Source organism: Moschus berezovskii, chromosome 19 (assembly GCF_049115385.1).
Source record: "Moschus berezovskii isolate FMDL1 chromosome 19, NW_MosBer_1.0, whole genome shotgun sequence".
Classification (NCBI taxonomy): domain Eukaryota; kingdom Metazoa; phylum Chordata; class Mammalia; order Artiodactyla; family Moschidae; genus Moschus; species Moschus berezovskii.
The window spans coordinates 15,341,407-15,364,498 of NC_142478.1; the positions used below are offsets into that span (position 1 = coordinate 15,341,407).

At 43.9% G+C, this 23,092-nt stretch overlaps 1 protein-coding gene across 5 annotated transcripts in view; it reads left to right on the forward strand.

The window, feature by feature from the left end:
* Positions 1–23,092, forward strand: part of ZNF827 (zinc finger protein 827) — a 193,529-nt gene that overhangs the window by 154,294 nt on the left and 16,143 nt on the right. For all 5 annotated transcript variants that reach the window (XM_055405489.2, XM_055405491.2, XM_088827996.1 and 2 more), the window contains exons 9-11: positions 15,013–15,150; positions 19,059–19,230; positions 20,080–20,246. In XM_055405489.2, the coding sequence (XP_055261464.2) occupies positions 15,013–15,150; positions 19,059–19,230; positions 20,080–20,246 (477 nt within the window). The remainder of the gene's footprint in view (positions 1–15,012; positions 15,151–19,058; positions 19,231–20,079; positions 20,247–23,092) is intronic.

Sequence of the window (23,092 nt, forward strand, 5' to 3'; positions counted from 1 at the left end):
TATGGGGTCGCGGAGAGTCGGACATGACTGAGCGACTGAACTGAACTGAACTGAACTGGTGTGTTATTTACAGCCATAATCATACCCAATCATACACTTTTGTATCTTGCTTTTTTCTTTTTACTAAGCATTTTCTCATGTTTTACAGTCTACTCATTTCTAATTTTTAATGGGTACAGAACGCACCACTCATTACCTTTGTATGTCAAACACATCTTTATTAATCAAAATAGGTACCATTACAATAAACACATTTTTGTCAACCAGTAATAAGTTTGCTTATTCCTGTAGCATAAAAATTTGTGCTTTCTAATTCAACCAACACTTGGAAAGCATTTTCTTTTCTTTCCTTTATTTTTTTTTTTACTATTTCATTAACACTTCAAATTCACAAAGAGTATATGCTTAGCTGTATTCAGATTTTTGAAATGAAGATTTTAAAAGTGCACAAATCTTTAAGGATGCAGTGAACACTGAACAATGTATTAACTGACTAGGCAACCTAGAGGGTGGTGTAATATGTATTTAGGAGCACAAGTACAGGGCCAAGCCCTGGAATTGTAGGGAATACCCACCATTTAGGACTGAACAGAGAACTGGTTACTGACAGGTTTGACCCTCAACTTCAGACTTGAGAGAAAAACTGAGGGAGTCTGTGAGTGTGTTAAAACCACTGAATTCAGGACAAGCAGTAACAGGAATGGCCAGAGTCAGTTTGGATTGTGGGGCCAGTCTGAAGTGAGCTGGGGTGGCCAGAGGCTGGAAATATTGCAACTGAGGTCCAGGATCCATCAACGGTGAGCAGCTATCTTCTAAACGTTGCTTGGTTCCAACCCCTAAGATGATTTTCCCAAACAAGGGGAAAGTGTCTTCTGGTTGTGGTTATAGAAACATTTTGCTGGTTGTGGAAGTATTTTCCCTTCTAAAACTTGTTGAGATGCTCGATGAAGTGGTTGTCAGTTGGCAAGAGGTCAGGTGAATATGGCAGATGAGGCAAAACTTTGTAGTGCAATATGTTCACCTTTTGAAGTGTTGGTTGTGAGACGTGCAGTTGGGCATTGTTTTGGAGAAGAATTGGGCCCTTTCTGATGACCAATGCCGGCTGCAGGCATTGCAGTTTTCGGTGCATCTCATTGATTTGTTCAGCATACTTCTCAGATGTAATGGTTTCGCCGGGATTCAGAAGGCTGTAGTGAATCCGACGGGCAGCAGATCACCAAACAGTGGCCATGACTGTTTTTTGCTGCAAGTTTGGCTTTGGGAAGTGTTTTGGAGCTTCTTCTCAGTCCAGCCACTGAGCTGGTCATCACCAGCTATCTTAAAAAATCCACTTTTCATCATACATCACAATCTGATCAGTAAATGGTTTGTTGCTGTCATGTAGAATAAGAGAAGAACAACACTTCAAACCAGTGATCTTTTTGGTCAGCTCATGAGGTACCCACTTATCAAGGTTTTTCACCTTCCCAGTTTGTTCAAATGCCAAATGACTATAGAATGGTCAACGCTGAGTTCTTTGGCAACTTCTTGTATAGTTGTAAGAGGATCATCGAAGCTGATTGGTCGTTATCAACTTCCGATGGCCCACCACCATGCTCCTCATTGCAAGGCTCTCGTCTCTTTTGTAAAACTTCTTGAACCACCACTACACTGTATGTGTGTTAGCAGTTCCTATGCCAAATGCATTGTTGATGTTGTGAGTTGCCTTCACTGCTTTATGACCCATTTTGAATTTGAATAAGAAGATCATTCAAAGTTACTTTTTGTGTGATGTTATTTTCCTAGTTTAAAATAAATATAAAATAAACAGCAAGTAAAACTCATTAGCAAAAAAACATAAATGAGAAATTGCAATAAAATGATGTATAGCATAACCATATTTATTTAAGAATGCATTCCAATATCAAACAGCAAATTTCAGCAATTCAAACCACAATTACTTTCGTACCAACCTAATATATTAATAATAGTAGTGCCCTAACTTTCAAATGGGCTTCCCTGGTGGCTCCGCTGGTAAAGAATCTGCCTACAATGTGGTTGACCTGGATTCAATCCCTGGATTGAGAAGATCCCCTAGAGAAGGGAACAGCTACCCATTCCAGTATTCTGGCCTGGAGAATTCCATGAACTGTATAGTCCATGGGGTCACAAAGATACAAGTTCAATTCTTCAGATACCTTATGGATAAAATATGTGTTTGGCAGAGGATTAAATTTACATTAGACCTTCCACGCTGTAGCTGCATTCTGTTCTTTAACAGGGATGTTTGTGTCTAAGGCAGCTGGATATGGTTGTACTTTCATCTGAAACCATAAAATGCAGTGACACTTGCCATCTAGGAATGAGAAAAATTAAATACATGACTTTGGCTTCCTTAGAGCCCACTAAGTCAAGGTCATCAGCTATCAGCCTTTTTCTGCTTTGAAGCAGAGATTAAAGATCCTTCACAAAAACAGGGTGATGCCTGATGAACTTGCTGAATATTAACGTGCAGTATAAGGGAAGCCAGGGCACGTACTCTCCCAGACTGGGGGTTCTGGGTTCACATCTTAGCTCCACTTCCTACCAGCTGTGTGAGAATGGGCTGATGCCTTAAGTATCCTGAGCTTTGATTTTTTCATCCATACAGTGAGGATATGGCTTCCCAGGTGGTGCTAGTGGTAAAGAACCCACCTGCCAAATGCAGGAGACATAGTGATGCAGGTTCAATTTCTGGATCTGGAAGATCCCCTCAAGGAGGGTATGGCAACCCTCTCCAGTATTCTTGCCTAGAGAATCCCACGGACAGAAGAACCCGGTGGGCTACAGTCCATAGGATCGCAAAGAGTCGGACATGACTGAAGTGATTGAACACGCATCACACCCAATGAGGATAACAGTGAGAACAACCTTAACATGTTGCCTTGAGGATTAAATGATGTAACGTAAATAAAAGATTTAGCTATAGTGCCTGGAAAAACATAAATGCTGTGTGTTTTGTGTGTTTGGTTGCTCAGTTGTTTCTGACTCTTTGCAACCCCATGGACTGTAGACTGCCAGGCTCCTCTGTCCATGAAATTTTTCAGGCAAGAAATACTGGAGTGGATTGCCATTTTCTATTCCAGGAGATCTGCCCAACCCAGGGATCAAACCCTTATTTCTTGGATCTCTCGCATTGGCAGGTGGATTCTTTACCACTGCTCCACCTGGGAAGCCCAACATAAATGCTAAGTAAATCGTGACTAGTTGTACAGATAGTTCCTCTTTCATGCATGCATGGGTGCTCAGTTGCTTCAGTCGTGTCTGTCTCTTTGCTACCCCATGGACTGTAGCCCTCCAGGCTCCTCTGTCCATGGGGATTCTCCAGGCAAGAATACTGGAGTGGGTTGCCATGCCCTTCTCCAGAGGATCTTCCCAACCCAGGGATCGAACCTGTATCTCTGTGTCTCCTGCATTGGCAGGTGAGTTCTTTACCACTAACACCACCTGGGAAGCCCAGTTCCTCTTTCAGCTACATCTAAATCCACAGCTTTTTCCCTCATTAAAGAAGGGCCATGAATAAATTATTGACAATGATATTATTCTGGAGATAACCTGTTTTATTTATTTAAAAATAAAATGTTTGCCAATAGTGTTATTTATTATTATTGGTAACACATTGTCAATGCTGCCTATCATTCTGACATACTTTCATAGGAAAATACTATTAACAGAGGTACTTCCCAATTCCATATTGGTAAGCCCTACCTGGAGAAGAATAATTAAAGAAACCAACAAACAGAAATCTTGATCACATAAAAACAACTTTGCTTAATCAAATAGATAGTATTTCTGGTCCTGGAGAAAAATGTTTCCGATGAGTGTTGCCTTCAAATGTTAAATCTACCATCATCTAACACAAATTGTATAATGTGCTAAAACTCAAGGTCAGGAGAAAGACAAACTGACGAGTTATAGCTTCTGTTAATACAGAATTCAATAGATTGTGAGCAGAGAGAAAAGAAGACTGAAAATTTGAAATTGGATGTGGTCACGCAGGAATACTGCAATGTCTGGGAACTGATAAGGGCTTTGAGGAAATTTAGAAATCTTTAAAGGGATGGATGATATGATCAAGGCTTGTCCATAAGAAAAAAGAACTAGAATAATTGAGACGACCAGCGGATTCCAGTCTCAGTGAAGGGAACGACAGAATACCTAGGGGCTTACTTGAATAACATTTGGAAATGACTGTGACTTGAATTTAAAAAGAAACATTAAATATTTTTAAAATGCTCTATAGGCATGATACATAGCACATCATATAGTATTAGCTGTAAATGAACACACTTCTTGGCCTTTTGGCTACGGTCACATGTAGAAGTAAATGAACATTAAATTCTTTAGTATTTTAGAACTTATTTTAGGAAGTCTAAAATATTTAGAATTTTCACATTTTAGAGTATTTTAGAAAATTTAAAATTTTTAACAATGTTGATCTGCTTTTAGTTTATTCATTCTCTCATTTATTCAATAAATAAATGTGGAACACCGAGTTCAGCAATATACAAGGGGGAAAAGAAATGATTCTCCCATTTGCCCTAGCAATGTTAATGTTTTCCCTCAAGATGTTCTCATATGTGCCCGTACTTTATGATAATCTGTAGAAGAAAACTCTTTTGGATTTAAAGATTCACCATCACCTAATATAGTCATGGGGTAGCACCACCCTTGAATGCCTCTTCCTTTTCTAAGAAAAGTTGAAAGAACAGTCATTGTAGGGTCTTACTCTGGGGCCAGTGAAAGCTGTCCTGAAAGGATTAAATTAAAATTTACATAATTGGTGCTCAGATTTTTTATATCTAGCAACTCATCATCAGCAAAGACCTAGAAGGACACCCAGGAGGAATCAGGCAAGAGAAGGAAGTTGGGGGCTCCGAATTTCACCACTCTCTCTCTGTCTAGGTCCTGGGATCAGTATTTGGGTTGCCCCAACAAACCCCCCTTTAAATTTATGCTGTCCTGGTGCTTCTTCTTTATGGCTGGTGAATTTAGGAAAAATTAAATTGGAACAAATTGAGATTGCAGCAGATAGATTTGTCTGTGGCGAAATAAATCAGAAAGAACCCTTGAATTTTCTTCACTGATCTTGTATAATTGTGTAATGAAATGAGTGGTTGCAGGGTTGGGCTTTGGAGCCATATTGACTTGGGTTTGGGCTAGGCTGTCACTTACCAGCTGGGAGAACTTGAATTCATTGTTCAACCTCCCTGAGCCTGATACTCCTTTTTTTGTAAAATGGGAATGGTAACAACAGTATCTCACCATAGTGCTGTTACAAGTTCCTGTATAATATGTGTGCATGCGTAGTACAGTGCCTGGCACGGTGGTAAATCCTCCACACACGAAGCCTATGGCTTTAATTATGCATTATCTTCTGAATGGACTCTACAATGTTGTGTTGATTTCTGCTGTACGACACAGTGAATCAGCTATATGTATACATATATCCCCTCCCTTTTGGACCTCCCTTCCTCCCCGGCCCCACCCATCTAGGTCACCACAGACCACTGAGCTGAGCAGCCTATGCTATAGAGCAGGTTCTAATATACTTTTAATAAACTCTGATGCTGTTTTGCATAATGAAGATAAGCTGCCCAAATAGGATGAATCTCATTGAACAGAATCATGTTTTAGGGCTACACCCTGCTAGCAGTGGAAGCTGGGAAGGGAAATGTTATTTGTGTTTTTAGCGAGGCACAGTGCTCCCCTAAAGAAAAAAATTGCGTAGCTCTGTTAGCTATTGAGTAAGCAATGAGCAGTGTCTGCCACCAAGACAGGAGAATGACAGCTCCCAGGCCTGATGGTTTTCTAACAAAGATTTGTGAATGTTCTCAACATTGGGACATTCTGAGGGCATTTGCTAAGACTTCAAATCTTATCATCATCATTAAGAAGAGAAGTATTCACTGGTCTGTGTAACTGGCAAGAATAATAACCAAAGCCCCTTGGCTGTCACTCCTGTATCAGTATTGTCAGTTTGCTTCCATGTTGCAATGTAAAATTTGGTTGCCATTTAGTTCACCTGTTATGATCTTGGGGGTATGATGGTCTCATTTATTCAATAAGCATTTATGGAGTGTCCACTGATCTTGGAAATACAAGTAGAGGAAAAATGTAGAAGCAACATCCAAATTCCTACAAATTCCTAACGGACTGATTGATAAGGTGAGGTTATATAGAGATGAGGGCTTCTGAACTGAACTGAAGTTTGAAATGAGCCCCCAAAAAAGATCAAGACCATGAACTCTTTTATACCTAAAAATCTCTGCCCGGTATTTTTACTCAAGCACAGATTGACTCTTGCTAAATTCTGCTAGCTTAGCTATTCCTTGATCTGACATCTTGACCAGTGGAAAATCCCTTACTTTGGAAAAGTATTTGGAATCATCTTTAAAGGGGAATTTGGTTGCACCAAGACCTGCAGAGAGGTGTAGGGAACCTGATCGATCTGTTCGGTTCAGTTCAGTCGCTCAGTTGTGTCGACTCTTTGTGACCCATGGGCTGCAGGACGCCAGGCTTCCCTGTCCCTCACCAACTCCTGGAGCTTGCTCAAACTCATGTCCATCGAGTCGGTGATGCCATCCAACCATCTCATCCTCTGTCATCCCCTTCTCCTCCCACCTTCAATCTTTCCCAGCATCAGGGTCTTTTCCAATGAGTGGGTTCTTTGCATCAGGTGGCCAAAGTACTGGAGTTTTAGCTTCAGCATCAGTCTTTCTAATGAATATTCAGGACTGATTTTCTTTAGGATTGACTGGTTTGATATCCTTGCAGTCCAAGGGACTCTCAAGAGTCTTCTCCAACACCACAGTTCAAAAGCATCAATTCTTTGGCACTCAGCTTTCTTTATAGTCCAGCTCTCACATCCATACATGACAGCTGGAAAAACCATTGATTTGACTATGCAGACCTTTATCGCAAAGTAATGTCTCTGCTTTTTAATATGCTGTCTAGTTTGGTCATAGCTTTTCTTCCAAGGAGCAAGCATCTTTTAATTCCATGGCTTCAGTCACCATCTGCAGTGATTTGGGAGCCCCAAAAAATAAAGATCTGTTAGGACCTGCCCGATTACCCTAAGTTGCAGTGACCCTTACAAGAAATCTGTAAAGGATATAGAACTGCAAACACTATAGCAAAGATGCTGCTTGTGTGCATGGTGCAAGTCGCTTCAGTCGGGTCTGACTTTTTGTGACCCTGTAGACTGTAGCCCTTCAAAGATATTGACCCCTAAAGAGTCCTAAAGCATGACTGGCTCTCCTTAATTCACAAGCAACCTTCAGAAGGCAGCAGCTTGTCTTAAGCCTATGAAACCAAAGGACAGAACCAGCAGGGAAAGGACTTACCAGAAAAATGACATGCCCTGCCTGGAAATGACCAGATAGGTTTTAACCTATAGAAGAGTATGGACTCTAAATGCCAAGGGTTTCAGAAGTTCGTTTGAGATATGCCTCACAACTCTCTGGGCCTGATGATGAAAGAAAGACTCACAGTACCATCTGTCATCACGGAAAACCCAAGGGGCCCCAGAGCGTCTTCCACATTGAGCAGCTGATGCGGATTTTGTCAATCTGGACAGTTATTTATGCGTTGAGGTCACACTTTGGCCAATCTTTTGCTTACGACTTTAACCAAATAAAGCCTTCTCTCTCCACATGTCTCTTGCCAAAGTCAGGTTGAGAGATGGTTCTTTGAGAGGATTATTTTGGCAGGAGATACAGGGATCCTCTCACGCAGACACAATAATAAAGCCTGATACACCAGTCAGGGAGCTAAACAATGTTAAGGCTGAAAAGCCAACTAAAGCCCTTTCCTTTGCCCCTCTTGTTCTTTGAGAGGTTTTGCCTGTTTAACAAAAATGTTCCCCAAATGTCAGTGAAAGGCCCAAAGGGAAGTAGTTTGCCTCAGAGGGGCTTGGCTTTTAGTTTTCCCATTTGATCTTCCTCTTGTTCTTTCTTTGTTCTACTTCATGACATACTGGTCTCTAACTCCTCTGTGGCTGGGAATATACTAGGCTGACACCTTCAAGAAGTGAGGTTGACTTATACACATCCTACTGTGGAGTACAGGTTAGCACATCTACTCAATGCTCTATGGTGACCTAAACGGGAAGGAAACCCACCAAAGAGGGGATAAATGGATACATGTGACTGATGCACTTTGCTGTACAGCAGAAACTAACGCAACATTGTAAAGCAACTATATTCCAATTAAAAAGAGAGAGAGGTGGAAGTAAACTCTAGTGTCTGAATTGTTGCTAAATTGCTTGTGTCCACTTGTAACCAAGAATTTAAACCCTGAGCCAAAACACAGGAGGAGAAAGAAAAATCCCTTTCTTGTTTGTTGTAAACATTGTCTGTGATTCCATGTGACTTGGAGGAGCTTCAGTGAGACCCAGTCTGGTCACTCCTCTCTCAGAGTCACTAGCCAGGTACCTGAGCAATTACTTCAGTCCTCTGGGCCTCAGTTTCCTTATATGTAAGAAGAGAGAATTGAACAAAATGATCCTTAAGGTTCCTCCCTGAGCCTTACTTATGCTGGAAACCTTGATTCTCTTATTCAAATTTATACATGTTGTGAGGTACAGTGAGATGGAAGAGGCCCTGGAATTTTATGCTTCGTTTCATCCTCCTGGAAATGAAGGAGTTGGATTCCTTCTACTGTATCCAATGTTCTGTCACATAGAGTTTGATGAAACTCCCTCCCAATCTGTACCAGATGGGTTTATCACATGGAAATTTTTGGAGAAATACTTGATGACCTGTACATAAAATGAGACCTGTCCCCTCAGATCACTGGATCACAAGAGGCGAGTTTGGCATCCTATCTCTTGGCTGTTGAGCCTTATTGTTATGAATGAGGGTTTTCAGTTCACCACAAAGGGGAGGAGCTAAGAGCCTTATACTGGTACTGCTAAGATGGGGTGACTCTCTAAATACCCTCTTTCTATACTCTGAACCATACTATAAGAGATTAAAGTGCTTGCTCCTGCATACCTAGTTATTACTTCACTTAAAACAAAAATGTATTTAAGGAAGAGGGAAAGATCCAAATGATATTCAAAGCGAATATCATGGGTGGAAAAGTAGAGAGAAAAACATCCACTCAAATAGTACCGAGTAGCCAGGAACTTATGGGGACAATTTATGGATATCTCAGGAACCAGAGTATAAGAAGATAAAGGAAAATAAAATGCTTTGTAGGAGACAGAATCCTCTGAGACACTATATTAAAAAGTATCAGTTCAGTTCAGTCGCTCAGTTGTGTCCATCTCTTTGCAACCCCATGGACTGCAGCACAGCAGGCTTAATCACTAACTATTTCGCTATAAAGGAAATGAAGAAAATTATTCACAGCTTCTTAAAATAATGAAACAAATATTAAGGGATGTGGAAATAAGAGCAAATTTTTAAAAATAATATCTGTATTCCAAATTTTGCGCTGATTAAAAAGCAGTTAGTGTTATGTGAATTTTTCTGTTATGTGTTATGCTTCAATTAAAAGTTTTTAAAAAGCAAATTTCTTAATTTAAAAAGTTTTCTTTTTTGAGGAGAACAGAAGATAATTAAGATGGAAATATGCTCGGCTGACTGTACACTTACTGCTGTTGACAGTGAATATGGAGAGTCCTTCACGGGATACAGGAATTTTGGAATACAGCTTGTCAAAGGCAGACCTAACTTACACAGTCCTCAGTTAAAGAGTAATCACAGGAGGTGTTTCAGTTAAGAGCATCATAAGTAAAAGAAAACCCAACTGATAGTGGCTGAAACAAACAGTGGTTTATTTTCCTTATCTAAAAAGTAAGTCCAGAGTGGGTGGTTTCAACCATTTATTCAGCCACTGGAAGATGCCATCCAGGACCCAGACATTTTTCATCTTTCCCTTTCTCCATACTTAACAGGTTGACTTTCACCTCAGGCCTCACATGCCCAAAATGGCTGCCATAACCCCAGGCATTATCTCTGTGTTCAAGGAAAGAAAAAGAAGGCCAACACCAAGTATATCTTTCTCTTTATCAGGAAAGCAAAAGCCTTTTTATTGGTCATAACTTTAGCACATGACCACCCCAGCTACCTCTACAGTGGGAATTAGACAGGGAGAGGAAAGTTGAGAATGACTGTTGGGTTAACCAAAAAGCAGTGTCTGCCAGAGAATGTGTCATGAAGAGAATAATCCTGTAGCTTGTTATTGGGAAGAAGTAAGGACAGAGGCCCTCTGGGGGTATGGCTCAGGACTGCAAACATTTCTAATAAAAATCACTAAATCGTGGTTTTCAGGTTCAGTTAAGACACCATTCAGAACGCAAGTAGGCTTATTTTTTACCCTGAATTGGCCTTTAGCTTTAACTAATGCTGTTTCCAAGCCTCAGTCTTTCACAGTGTAAAGTAAGAATACTGTTTATTTCCTGCCAAACTTGGGTCATTTCATTCAGTCATTCACTTCTTCAACAACTATCTGCTACCCACCTGCTATGTATCAGGTCTGTGCCTATGCCCAGGATGCATAAATAAACCCTCCAGAACCACCTCCCTCAATGACTCACCTTCTAATAGGGAGGGGAAGCCAGAGAGCATAATTACTGAGCACTGTTACATGTCGAACTCACTGGGTGAGTTAAAAAGACACACACAACATATTAATAGAGGGTATGTAAACATGATCTAACAGGTAAGGTGGTGCAATAGCATATTCAAGAAAAGTGCTTTGGGACAGAGAAGGGTAAAGGACACATTACCTGGGGACCTGGGAAGGGCTTGACCAAGGAGATACGGTCTGAGACAGGGCTTGAAAATGAGCTGGAGTCTGTGTGTGGAAGAGGTGCCAGAGGTGGGGAGTCGCTTCTGGTGGAGGCATAGTTGATTCAAAAGCGTTGAAGGCTCCAGAGGGACTAGCTTATTTCCGAAAGGCGAGTCGCTCACTCCGCTGAGTCTTTGGGAGGAGAAGCGGAGAGATGGTTGGAGCCCTGTGCAGGAGGAGTTTGGCCTGGGGGAGCCACTGGGAACTCAAGACGAGACATGACCTGCCTTGTGCCTTAGGTCATCTGGGAACCTCCAGGAGGGGCTGGTGGAATGGTACCTGCGAGTCTGTTTAGGAGGCTTTGGCAGTGTTCCTGGTGAGCGATGATGACTCAGTTAAGCAGTAGCCAGGCTAGTTCATTTGGTTTCCGGAGGAGATGATGGAGCACGGTACCTGTGACTATGAACCGAGCTGAAAGATGCACACCCTGGGGGCACTTGCCACTTGTCCCCACAGTGGTTTTCTTAATGTAGGGCTACAGTCTGTATTCCTAATGCAAAGAAATTAGTATAGGCCTCCACATCCATTTTTATAAACATTTATCTATAGGGTTCACAATTTAAATAGTTTACAGTATTTTTGGTAACTTTTGATCCTCAAGAGCGGCAGGGCAGTGCTTGGATCTCTTCCAGAATGTGTCCTGGAGAGCTGGTGGTCCCAGCTGCCGGGCCTCCATGGTGCTGGAACCAGTCCTGCTTCCAGAAGGCAGACAGTGGTCCTAAAGCGTGGCCTTGCAGGGTGTCCATCACATTCAGCTATCGCTCTCAAACCAGACGGCAGCTTTTGGTGACCGATGGGATGTGCTAAAAGACAGAGAGACGGAGGGCGGAATCAAAACAGATTGTGAGGTTTCTCTCACAGCAGGCGAGTGACACCATCCCCAGGAAACGTGGAAGAACGTGGCACCCCTTGGGCTCCATTTCAGCTCTGGGGAAAGAAGAGCAAGTCTTTGATTTCAGTACTTGTTTGGGCAAAGTTCTAATTCCTCTCTTGCCCCTGTACCTCCATCCCCAGCCTCACCCCAATCTGATTTCAAGGTCATGTTCTGGGATGAGGCTGCGATGGCCTGATTCTTTTGCTCCTGCGTGTGAAATGGCAAGGGGTAGCCAAAGCAAATGCAGACAGCAAGGAGGGAGAGGAGCTGGTCCCTGGACAGGGCTTGGGGCCCAGGCTGGGGTGGGTGGGGGTGCTGACCAGGGCTGAACACCCCCACCCTGCCTCACCATGTCTGCAGGCAGTCCTTCTGCTTCCCCACGGCACAGCCTTTGTGGTTCTAACCGTTTTCTAGACCAGTGGAGGCAATTGGACTTTTCATGATGCTTCAGTGTCTCAAGCACGTGACTGATACTTGAAAGAATTACTAAGAGACTTCTCTCTTTATAATTGCATCTGCTTGTTCTGTCTGTGACCCACTTAGTTCATTCTTGTTGGGAGTGTATTGGAAGACCCTGTACCCTCTTGATCTCTCCTTATAATTATTACTACCATCCTCCTTTGAAGCCCTGTTGTGATTACACACTTCAAAGGAGCTACTGAAATGCCCTCTCATGCCGTGTGTGGAAATGCTCACAGCTCGGACTCAAGGACGGTCATCCGAGAGTGGGTCTTGTCCTCACGTAGCAGAGCCCCGTAGCTCCGTTTGCGCTTTCTTTCCTCCACAGCTCTCCGCCTCTTCCCGGGCAGAGGCGGGAAGTCACACATTCCTACTCTAATGAGAAGACTTGATCTTGTCTCTGAGGCCCAAAGAGCTACATTTAACAAACACAGATCAATCAATACATGGGCCTTATCAGTGTTAGGATTACTGGCAGGTGCCTCCCAGCAAACATTTTCACAGTTTCACCATCAGTCCCCCACCCCTTCCAAACATAGCATATTTGCTGCTTCTTTCCTGAGATTACACTATCTGGCAAGTCTGAATTCAAATGAAAATTGATCCAGTTGACTCACCCAAATGCAGGTAGAAGCCTGTATTTGTGTCTGGGAAGCAGTTTTCACCAAACTGGGGGAAATCAGGTTCTTTGTTCTGATGTTTGTCTCTGCCCAGTGGTCTGAATGTTTTCATCTGCTTGATTTTATGGAAAGTTCCTTCCACCATTTAATTATGGCCACATGGTATCCGGTTGTATAAAGCATCACCGTTCTCTAGAAACAGTCACAGTGATGTAGGGAGATGAAGGACAAGATACTGACTCAGTAAAGTATTTGTCTTGCACTTCAGGGTGAGGCTGAAAGCTGTAGTGGGCCCAGCAAGTGTCCTCATGAAAGTGTCCGCTTCCCCCTTTTTGGCAGTCTGTCACCTCTCCTTATCTTACTGTTGAAGGAATGTTTGTGCAATCCTTAAGTTCAGCGAGAAGCAATATGGAGCTTCCCTGGAGCTCACTGGTAAAGAATCCACATGCAGTGCAGGAGAGGTGGGTTTGATCCCTGGGTCAGGAAGATCTGGATAAGGAAATGGAAACCCACTCCAGTATTCTTGACTGGAGAATCCAATGGACAGAGGATAGATAGGAAAATTCAAGGTAACCCAATGGATGATGATGAGAAAATAATCCCTTTTTAATATGTCAAAAGAAGGTATTAATGACTGCAGGTCATTCATGGCTCTGAATTACTTACAGATGACTTGTGGCTCTCATCATTTTCCCAAGCATCATGAGACTCTTGGGGAAATTCTGGTTGTATACTCTTTCATGAGGGAGTTTCACATGGAATAGAGTCTGACTCCACTCAGACTGCTGTATCAAAATACCATAGACTGAGTAGCTTACAAACCGTAAAGATGTACTGCACACAGGCCTGGAGACTGGAAGCCCAAGAGCAGGGTGTCAGCATGGTCAGGCAAGGGCCTTCTTCCAGGACACAGACTGCCTACGTCCTGCTGAGTCCTCATATAGCAAAGGGGTCAGGGAACCCTGTGGGGCCTCTTTTTTAAGGACACTAATCCCACTCGTGAGAAGGCACCCTCATGACCTAATCACCTTCCAGGGACCCCCACCTCTAAAAAACTTTGAGCATTAGGGTTTCAGTGTATGAATTTGGGGGGACTCATACATTCAGACCATAGCAAGCAGTACACAGTTGTCATCCTTGAGTCTGTGTACCACTGGTTCCTCATTAAGGATTTTGCACAACCCAGAACATAGGGCAAAACATTTTGTGCATAAAGGACAATGAAACTGTAATCCTTTCAAGAGATTGAACCATCTGTTTTTACATCAGAATCTGAGCTTTGGCATTCTTGATTTGCCGTCTGATGGCAAGAGTCTGCGAGCTTCCCAGATGGCGCTAGTGGTAAAGAACTCACCTGCCAACGCAGGAGATGTGGGTTCAATCTCTGGGTCGGAAAGATCCCCTGGAGGAGGAAATGGCAACCCACTCCAGTATTCTTGCCTGAAGAATCCTATGGACAGAGGAGGCTGGCAGGCTACAGTCCATGGAGTTGCAAAGATTTAGACATGACTGAATAAGGGAGATCAGTCCTGGGTGTTCATTGGAAGGACTGATGCTAAAGCTGAAACTCCAATACTTTGGCCACCTCATGCGACGAGTTGACTCACTGGAAAAGACTCTGATGCTGGGAAGGATTGGGGCGGGAGGAGAAGGGGACGACAGAGAATGAGATGGCTGGATGGCATCACCGACTCAATGGACATGAGTTTGAGTGAACTCCGGGAGTTGGTGATGGACAGGGAGGCCTGGCGTGCTGTGAATCATCAGGTCGCAAAGAGTCGGACACGACTGAGCGACTGAACTGAACTGAACTGAACTGAAGTGACTTCGCACACACGCACAGGCAAGAGTCTGCATTTCTTGAATTTTAACATGCAGCTCAGCTGTTCACTCGTTCAGCACCTTTGATAGAGTGCCTGCTATATCTGGAGCAGAGTGCTAAGCCATGCTGTCAGCCTGCTAAAGGGTGGGTCCCCAGACCTTTAGTGAGGAAGGAGAGAAACCACAGGAGACTTGACTAAAATTGGGCTCCATTTGCCACCATAGTTTTCAAGAATGGCCTTCTTAGAGACAGGAGATGAGCATGAAGACCAGAGGTTACTTGTAGTTTATCAGCCACCTTCTTTAGAAGGAAGCCTTGGCTTAAGTTGAATGTTGAACATTAACTTGAATGTTGACCAGGCTGAAACGTGTTCCCATTGCTTCATTTATTCCTCACACTGCTTTGTTCTTTTGGCCCAGAAACAGAAAAGATAGTCCTCGAGGCAGGAAACGGGTTGCCCTCCTGGAAATTCAACGACCAGCTCTTCCCCTGTGACGTGTGTGGGAAAGTATTTGGCCGACAGCAGACGTTGTCCCGACACCTGTCTCTGCACACAGGTAAGTCGGGGCCTTCCCCGTCTGGACCACTGGCTTCTTCATGATCAAGAATCTGTGTTTCTGAGCTTCCTTGGCAGCCCAGTGGTTAAGACTCCATGCTTCCAGTCCTGGGGGTGTGGGTTCGCTCCCTGGTCAGGGAACTAGGGTCCCACTTGCCACTTGGTGTGGACAAAAAGAAAGTTTTTTTAATTAAACCATGAAGTGGTATAAATGTTTTCATCCTGACCTTTTCAAGTCATTTTACCTGGCACATTCAAATAAGGCTCTGGAAAGAGTTTTTCATTTGTACTGAAAGGATCTGTTGCATTCAAGGAGGATTGATGAGGAAGATTCACATTTAGGTGTGTCCAGGTGAAATTTCTCAACTCTAAGTTTATTGCCCTCATCTTGAAGGCATGGGGGTGGGTGGCTGCACTCTGTCTTACTGGATTCATCTCATTGTGGTAGGTGGGACAAAGGGGAAAGAGCATCTTGGTGGAGAAATAGTGTCTGTCTTTATTTATGTATAAGAAGAGAATTATGGTTGATTCTGAGTGTTGGGAAGTGGAAACTGCAATAAATAGTAACTTAATCAATGCAACAGTAATAAGCTGGGACAAAAAGAACTGAGGTAAAATCAATATTAAACAAAAAGCGAGATGGAAATAAGAAAATGTTTGAATTTTTACACTGAAGATCAGCCTTGTTGAAAAATTCAAATGTGTCTTGTTTAGAGCAAATAGAAAATGATAAAATAAAAGTTTTATATATCACACAAAACAAAAAAACAAGACAGTATTAGTATAACAAGATTAATTTTCTCTTTATATATTTTTTAACATTTTGAATCTTAAATATTAAACCACTAAAGACCAAATTTAGTCATATACTTAGCCACAAAGAAAACTTTCACTTGTTCAGAAAAGTAGAACTTCTGTGTGCCACATTCTCTGAATATACTTCAATGAAATTTAAAATAACCAAGGGTCCATAAAATGTCCTACCTAATCAGATCAAAGGAAATGAAGAAAATCACAAATTCCAGACATCTAGGAGGAATGAAAGGAGAACATTCATACCTAAACCTGGAACAAACAGCTGCAGCTCTGGTCTGAGGAACATTTATGGACTTAAATGTTTTAATTAGAAGGGAAGAAAAACAAAAATTAAGTAACTTAGCACTCATCATAAAGAATTAGTAAAAGAACAAATTCTAGGGAGAAGATCGTAAATGGATAAATCCCTTTAAGTCTGTTTAAGAGAAACAAAGGAGGCTAAAGTATTCAAAATTAGTAATGAAAAAGGAAGCCTAATTCTTCTCTTACACATTTACAGTTATTGTAAAACATTCCCCGTGTTGTACAATGCACCTTTGAGTCTATCTCACACCAGTAATTTGTACCTACCACTTCCCCACCCCTAACTTCCCCTCCCCTTCAGTAGTAACCACTAGTTTATTCTCTGTATCTGGGAGTCTGCTTCTTTTTTTGTTAAATTACTAGTTTGCTTTAGTTTTTAGATTCCACACATAATCGATACTATACAATATTTGTCTTTGTCTGGCTTACTTAATACCCTCAAAGTCCATCCATGTTGCTGCAAATAGCAAAATTTCATTTATTTTTATGGCTGAGTAATATTTCTTTAGGGGTTCCTCGGTGGCTCAGTGGTAAAGAATCTGCCTGCAGTGCCGGAGACGCAGGTTCAGTCCCTGGGTCGGGAAGATCCCCTGGAGGAAGGCATGACAACCCACTCCAGTATTTTTGCCTGGAGAATTCCATTGACAGAGGAGCCTGGTGGGCTACAGTCCATGGGGTCACAAAGAGTCGGACACAACTGAAGTGACTTAGCATGCATACACGCAGTATTTCATTGATGTAGCTACCACATCTTCCTTATCCATTCATCTATTAATGGACATTTATGTTGGGAAGCCTGATTTTCTAATACAGATGTTGTTAAAGAATTACTGGAAAATAAAGGCAACTCAATGGCAAAAAAAAAAAAAAGCTGAAAACTTTAAATGACATAGATAATTTAAGCAAAATTTCCAAAATTGACCAAAGCTGGTGGGGAGAAACTTGGACTATAGTCTGCCAGGCTGCTCTGTCCATGGGATTCTCCAGGCAAGAATATTGGAATGGGTTGCCATGCCCTCCTCAAATAAACTGGTTGCCAAAGGGGAATTTGGAAAGATGAGGAGACAATACAGAGTATCAGGTCCAGAAACTTTTCCTGCTGGATTCTTTTTTAACCTGTCAAGACTAGAAAATTCTGATATTGTTAAACTACTCCAAATGATAGTAAAAGATAACACCTTTCCTGGTGGTCCAGTGGTTAAGACTCCATGCTTCCACTGCAGGAGGTGAGGGTTTGATCCCTGGGTGGGGAACTAAGACCCCACATTCCACAGGGGCTTGGCCATAAAAAGAAAAAGAGAAAGAAAGCTCAGCGGTTCACTTTACGGAGAAATTGTAACCTTAATACCCAAATTTAACAATCTCAATATCAAAGCTTAACAACCTCGCTTATTAATAGAAATGCAAAAATTCTAAAGAAAAGACTATTCTCTCTGCACTGTAGGGCTCCTCCCTAGCCTTGCCTGAGCCCAGGCCACCAGCCCCTCAGATGTTGGGGACCACCTATAGTAATAATGATGCCTTAAATTTTGTGGCAGAAAAACTTTTTTTTTCACCCTACTCCGTGATGTAGGTAAGACAGACAGGTATTTTCTTTAAGGCAAGCCCAGTGTTACAATGTCAAAATTAAGGACAGAAAAGGAAGTTGTCCTTTTTATTCCTCTGCTGCCATCTGTTATCTTTAGCTGTACCTAAAAGCAAAGCCGGCTCCTTTTACTTTAATTTACTTGATAAGTCAAATGAATTCAGAATGCCACTCTGAAAAGGGCCCTGAAACGTCAGTTTTATGAAAGGGATTCTATTAAGAAATATAATTAAAGTTTTTAATTTTATTTATGGACCATGAAAATTTCCAATTCAATTATTTCATCCGATTCATTTTTTCCCCCTCCTTAATTTCCTTCGTGTTTATTTCTTGACTGACCCAGGCCTGGAGCTTAGGGAAAGTGATGGTGTGTCTCTTACACGCCAGCCCTGAGCAGGCTGATTTACATGCCCTTCCTCAGCTCAGCACCCACCCTAGACCCACACACCTGGGGACTTGAATACACACACACACAGAGTATTCTTGTAGCATATGTGGGGCGCACGTTATCAGGAAGAGAGGCCTATGGGTATCCAGAAAAAAGCAGATGGTCCAGTCGCCCTGGAATTGTCTTTTATCTTTGAAAGTATCAATGTAGAAGCCACCAGGTGAAGACTTTATATGCATGTTGTTCAGTTGTGTGCAACTCTTTGCGACCCTATGGACTGTAGCCCTCCAGACTCCTCTGTCCCTGGGCTTTCCCAGGCAAGAAAACTGGAGTGTTGTCATGCCCTCCTCCAGGGGATTTTTCCCAACCTAGGGATCGAACCCGCGTCTCCTGTGTCTCCTGCAATGGCAGGCAGATTCTTTACGACTCGATCCATCACGGAAGACTCAGTTCAGTTCAGTCGCTCAGTCGTGTCCGACTCTCCGCGACCCCATGAATCACAGCACGCCAGGCCTCCCTGTCCATCACCAACTCCCGGAGTTCACTCAAACTCATGTCCATCGAGTCGGTGATGCCATCCAGCCATCTCATTCTCTGTCGTCCCCGTCTCCTCCCGCCCCCAGTCCTTCCCAGCATCAGAGTCTTTTCCAGTGAGTCAACTCTTCAGATAGTCACAATTCCAGAGTGTTCGCTTTGTCCCCACTGGAAATGAGAGTCGCGCCCTCCGGTCCTTGAGACCTCTGAGTGGTCTTTTGCAAGGTGTTGGGCTTCCATTTCTGAGCATGGTTTGGGTTTTCTCCTGTCCCTTCTCCCCCAGAGGAAAGAAAATACAAATGCCACTTGTGCCCCTATGCTGCTAAGTGCCGCGCAAACCTGAACCAGCACCTGACCGTCCACTCGGTGAAGCTGGTGAGCACGGACACCGAGGACATTGTCAGCGCTGTCACCTCTGAAGGCAGCGATGGGAAGAAGCACCCTTATTATTACAGGTGAGCCGCCAGTGGAACCTGCCGGTCCGGGCTGCCCAGACTTCCTCGAACACTCCTTGCACATCTGCTCGGGCACACGTGACAAAGTGTCTCATCTCAGCCTCAGGGCTGGGCTTGCTTTTAATATTGACTTTGCTTGGACTGAACCCTGTGATGCGCTGACTCCTCTCCTGGCTTGGGTGGCCAGGAAGAGTTAATTAAAAGGGAAATGGTCATGGAGGTGGCGCTTTGGGGTGGGGTCCGGAGAGAAGGAAGACTTGGGGGTTATTAGCTATGAGGTCCCTACAGCCGGGAAGCTCCCACCTTTATCGCTGCTTCCTGAGGATTATCCTAAGGAAAAAGTGAGTCTGGGAACCTTGAGGAAATAGCCCTGGAAGTATGTCATCCCTTCCCTTCGCAGTGTTATCCTTCAGTACCTGGAGCTGCCTGTTTCTTTTCCATAGTCAACCGTGAATCAGGGTTTGGTGTGGTTGCTGTTTACAGCCTGAGTTGCCAGGCTCGCGGAGTTTATCGGCACACCAGCTCCGCTAATTATCTTGGCCAGGCTGTCCTGCATCCCTTTGCCCGAAGGAATCAGTTAGATAATGTAGAGCATCTGGAATGTGTAATTTTGAATTAACTGTATGATTATTTAGTATCATTATAGCATGAATGGGATTGTTACATTATGCGGGCATTTAACCCATCTGGCACGGTGACCACTTCCAAGCCGTCCCAGAAAGCGGAGGACTTTCCTAATGCCTAGCCCTTTGGTGGGACCAAAGCGTGTCAAGGTGGGGGTTTGGGAGGGGACCGCTTGCCCCCGAGTAGCCTCCATTCAGAAGCTCACGCATCTCTCCTCCGGTCCAGCTGTCATGTGTGCGGATTTGAGACGGAGCTCAACGTCCAGTTTGTCAGCCACATGTCGCTCCACGTGGACAAGGAGCAGTGGATGTTCTCCATCTGCTGCACGGCCTGCGACTTCGTCACCACGGAGCAGGCGGAGATAAAGGCGCACATCGGCACCAAGCACACAGGTGACCGCCCTCCCCGTCGGCCCTTCCCTCCCTTCTCCCCTCCACCCCTCGCCGCCCCACCTGACAGGCACATCCGCGTCACATGGCACTTCCTTCCCAGAGGATGCTACCCTGTAGCCCCAAGGCCATCGCCTGGCCGGCTTGTGCCTCGCCTCTCTGACATATTCACAGGCTCCGACGAAGTTGAGAGGCTATGCTTGTTACTCATCCCAGTCATCACCATCCTAGGTAACAGTCATGGAGCTTTTACAACGCCCTAGGCTTGTGCCTTTGCACCCCGGACCTCTTATAACCACCCTCCGCCGTCCATATTATTGTGGGTGTACCACACAGGGAGACTCTGAGGCTTCCACAGAGGTCAGGTCTTCTCTTCATTTACAAGCAGCCCTGACCACTTCCCTGCTAGAGTCCTGCGGTGTCCACGCTGTTCTGATGGCCCCTGGCAACCCTGAGCAGAGGGCTGCCCCTCTCTGTTTTCTGGGGTCAGAGACCAGCTCACCTAGCTCTGCAGCATCCCCTCTTCCCTGAAACTGCAGCCCTGCGCCCCCTCCCCACCCCGCCCCACTCCAGAGCTATGAACGGCAGCTCTGTTCAAGCGCAAAGAAAACCAGCTTCTCCTGAAACCACTCAAGGCTGCAGCCAAGACTTTGGCCAGTGCTTTCCTTTCCTTTAAGGCCGTGCTGGTTAACTCCGTCCATTTGATAATGTTAACATCTGACTGCACCATGCACTCAACCGCTCCCAAGTGGTGGTTACTAATAACCCCAGTGTGCAGCCAATAAGTGACCATGAAGAGGAGCTGCCCCTGCCTTTGCTTGCAAGTCGCTAGCAGAGGTTGCTGACCGCCAGCCCCAGGCCATGGATCTGCCCCTTGCGTCTGCAGCCCGGAAGGATTTGGGAAGGGGCATTTCCCTGACAGCTGTGCTGGCGGCGTGCACAGATGAGAACCATCTCTCTCTACTTTACTGGCCGCTGTGGCTCTGTGGTGCCAACAGCAATGAAAGCTTGCTTTTGTCAGTAAGTTGAGCAGCTCTGACTCGGAGGTCTGCAGAGAGCCGTTATGCTGAGCAAGGAGGTGCGTCTGACTGTCGGTTTTCTGACTGTAGCCACATTAGCACCGTGAGCAGCAGGTGTGCTGGGAAACCCACATCCAAGACAAATTAAATTCAGCATTTCTGGAGTGACAAGTGGAGGGAAAGGCCAGCCTTGCTTCCATTTCCACTGGCTTTCAGTTTTTTTTTTCTCTTTTCTGTTACACTTTCCTTTCTTCTAACCCTGTCCACCCCAAAGTGCACCTCAACCCAGCCGAGAACCTTCTTCCTCCCGCCCCGATCCAAGCCCCTCCACACCACCCCAAGGAAACCATAGAGACTAATGCCTGGAGAAATGTTGGACTTGGCATCACCTAATTGTCATCACTGGAAAGTTAACTTTCCCAAGTGGCCGCTGCAGACTCACTCACCTCCTCATTGCCACCAGGAACACGGCGAGATCTTGTTCCCTCTGAGATGGTGGGGAAGATTCCTGTTTATTAGTGCAGAGAGCCCAGAGTGAAACGCATTAAAGAAGTTTCTCCTTTACCACAGTAGAAGCCTTTAGTGCTGCTATTAGGGAGTGAGGTTCTGCCCTACTCTATAAGCTAGGGGTGCTACGCAGCGTATTTCTTAGTGGCCAGAAAGTAAGTATCTCAGGCTTTCAGGCACAGTTGCTGTCGGTACTCTTCAGTCCTGCCATTGATGGAAAGTAGCCACAGATAATATGTGAAAGAGTGGGCATGGCAGTGTTCCTCTAAAACTTGATTTACAAAAACACAAAGTTAAATTTGGCCCCAGGGTTATAGTTTGTGACCCCTAGTTATAAGCTAATGGTCTCCCAATGAGGGTTTCTTGTAATTAGCTGCTGCTTTGAGGTGTTTGAATTTGCCCCCAAATATGTCAGTCTACGTCTGTAATCAACAAGCTGTGTGATTGCAGAATTATGATACAAACAGTATGTATACTCTAGAATGGGGCTTCCCTGGTGGCTCAGTGGTTAAAAAAAAAAAAAAATCCGTCTGCCAATGCAGGAAACATGGGTTCGATCCCTGTATCAGGAAGATGCACGCAGGCAGATTCTTTACCACCGAGTCACTGGGGAAGCCTGGTCATTTGATTTACCGTCATAAACGTGGGCATCTTGTGTGTCGGCACCCTGGGATCTGGAGTGCTTTCTTGTTGCCTAAGTGAAGTCGTGACCTATAGGATCAGCTCTCATGAATCGCAGATTTTTATGTAGTCTCCCTTAGAATCCACATCCTTCTTCACACTTCCTTACTGGCTCCTCTTACCCAAGACTCACTGGTGAATGAAGTGCCGAGCAGGAATTTGAGGAACTGTCTGCTGTTTAGTGTTTGACTCTTTCCTTACCCTCTTCCTCTCTGGCTCCTTGTCCCTGCAGAGAACATCGGGAAGGGAAGATATTCCCTCTGGTGCTTCCTCAATGCAAATTTTGCTGTAGTCTTAAAATGTTGCAATAAGGCATTAAGGAATTTGAACAGCTATTTGGAAAATACAGCCATCTATACTTCACGTCACACTGACACCAAAATAATTCCACGTAACTTGCCCCATTCCTGTCAACAAGTCAACCCTAGAAAGGCTTGAGGAAAATAGAATATTTATCAAACTTCCAGAATGAGAAGAAGGATTTGTAAGAGCTTGAGTGACACACAAAATCACAAAGAAAAAAAAAAGAGATTTGACACAGGAAAGTTTCTTCTGTTTGCAAAAGAGAAGAAAAGCTAAAAAACCCACAGTCTGTAAAATGTGTTTATAAAAATGACCAAAGGTTAATATATTTATAGCATG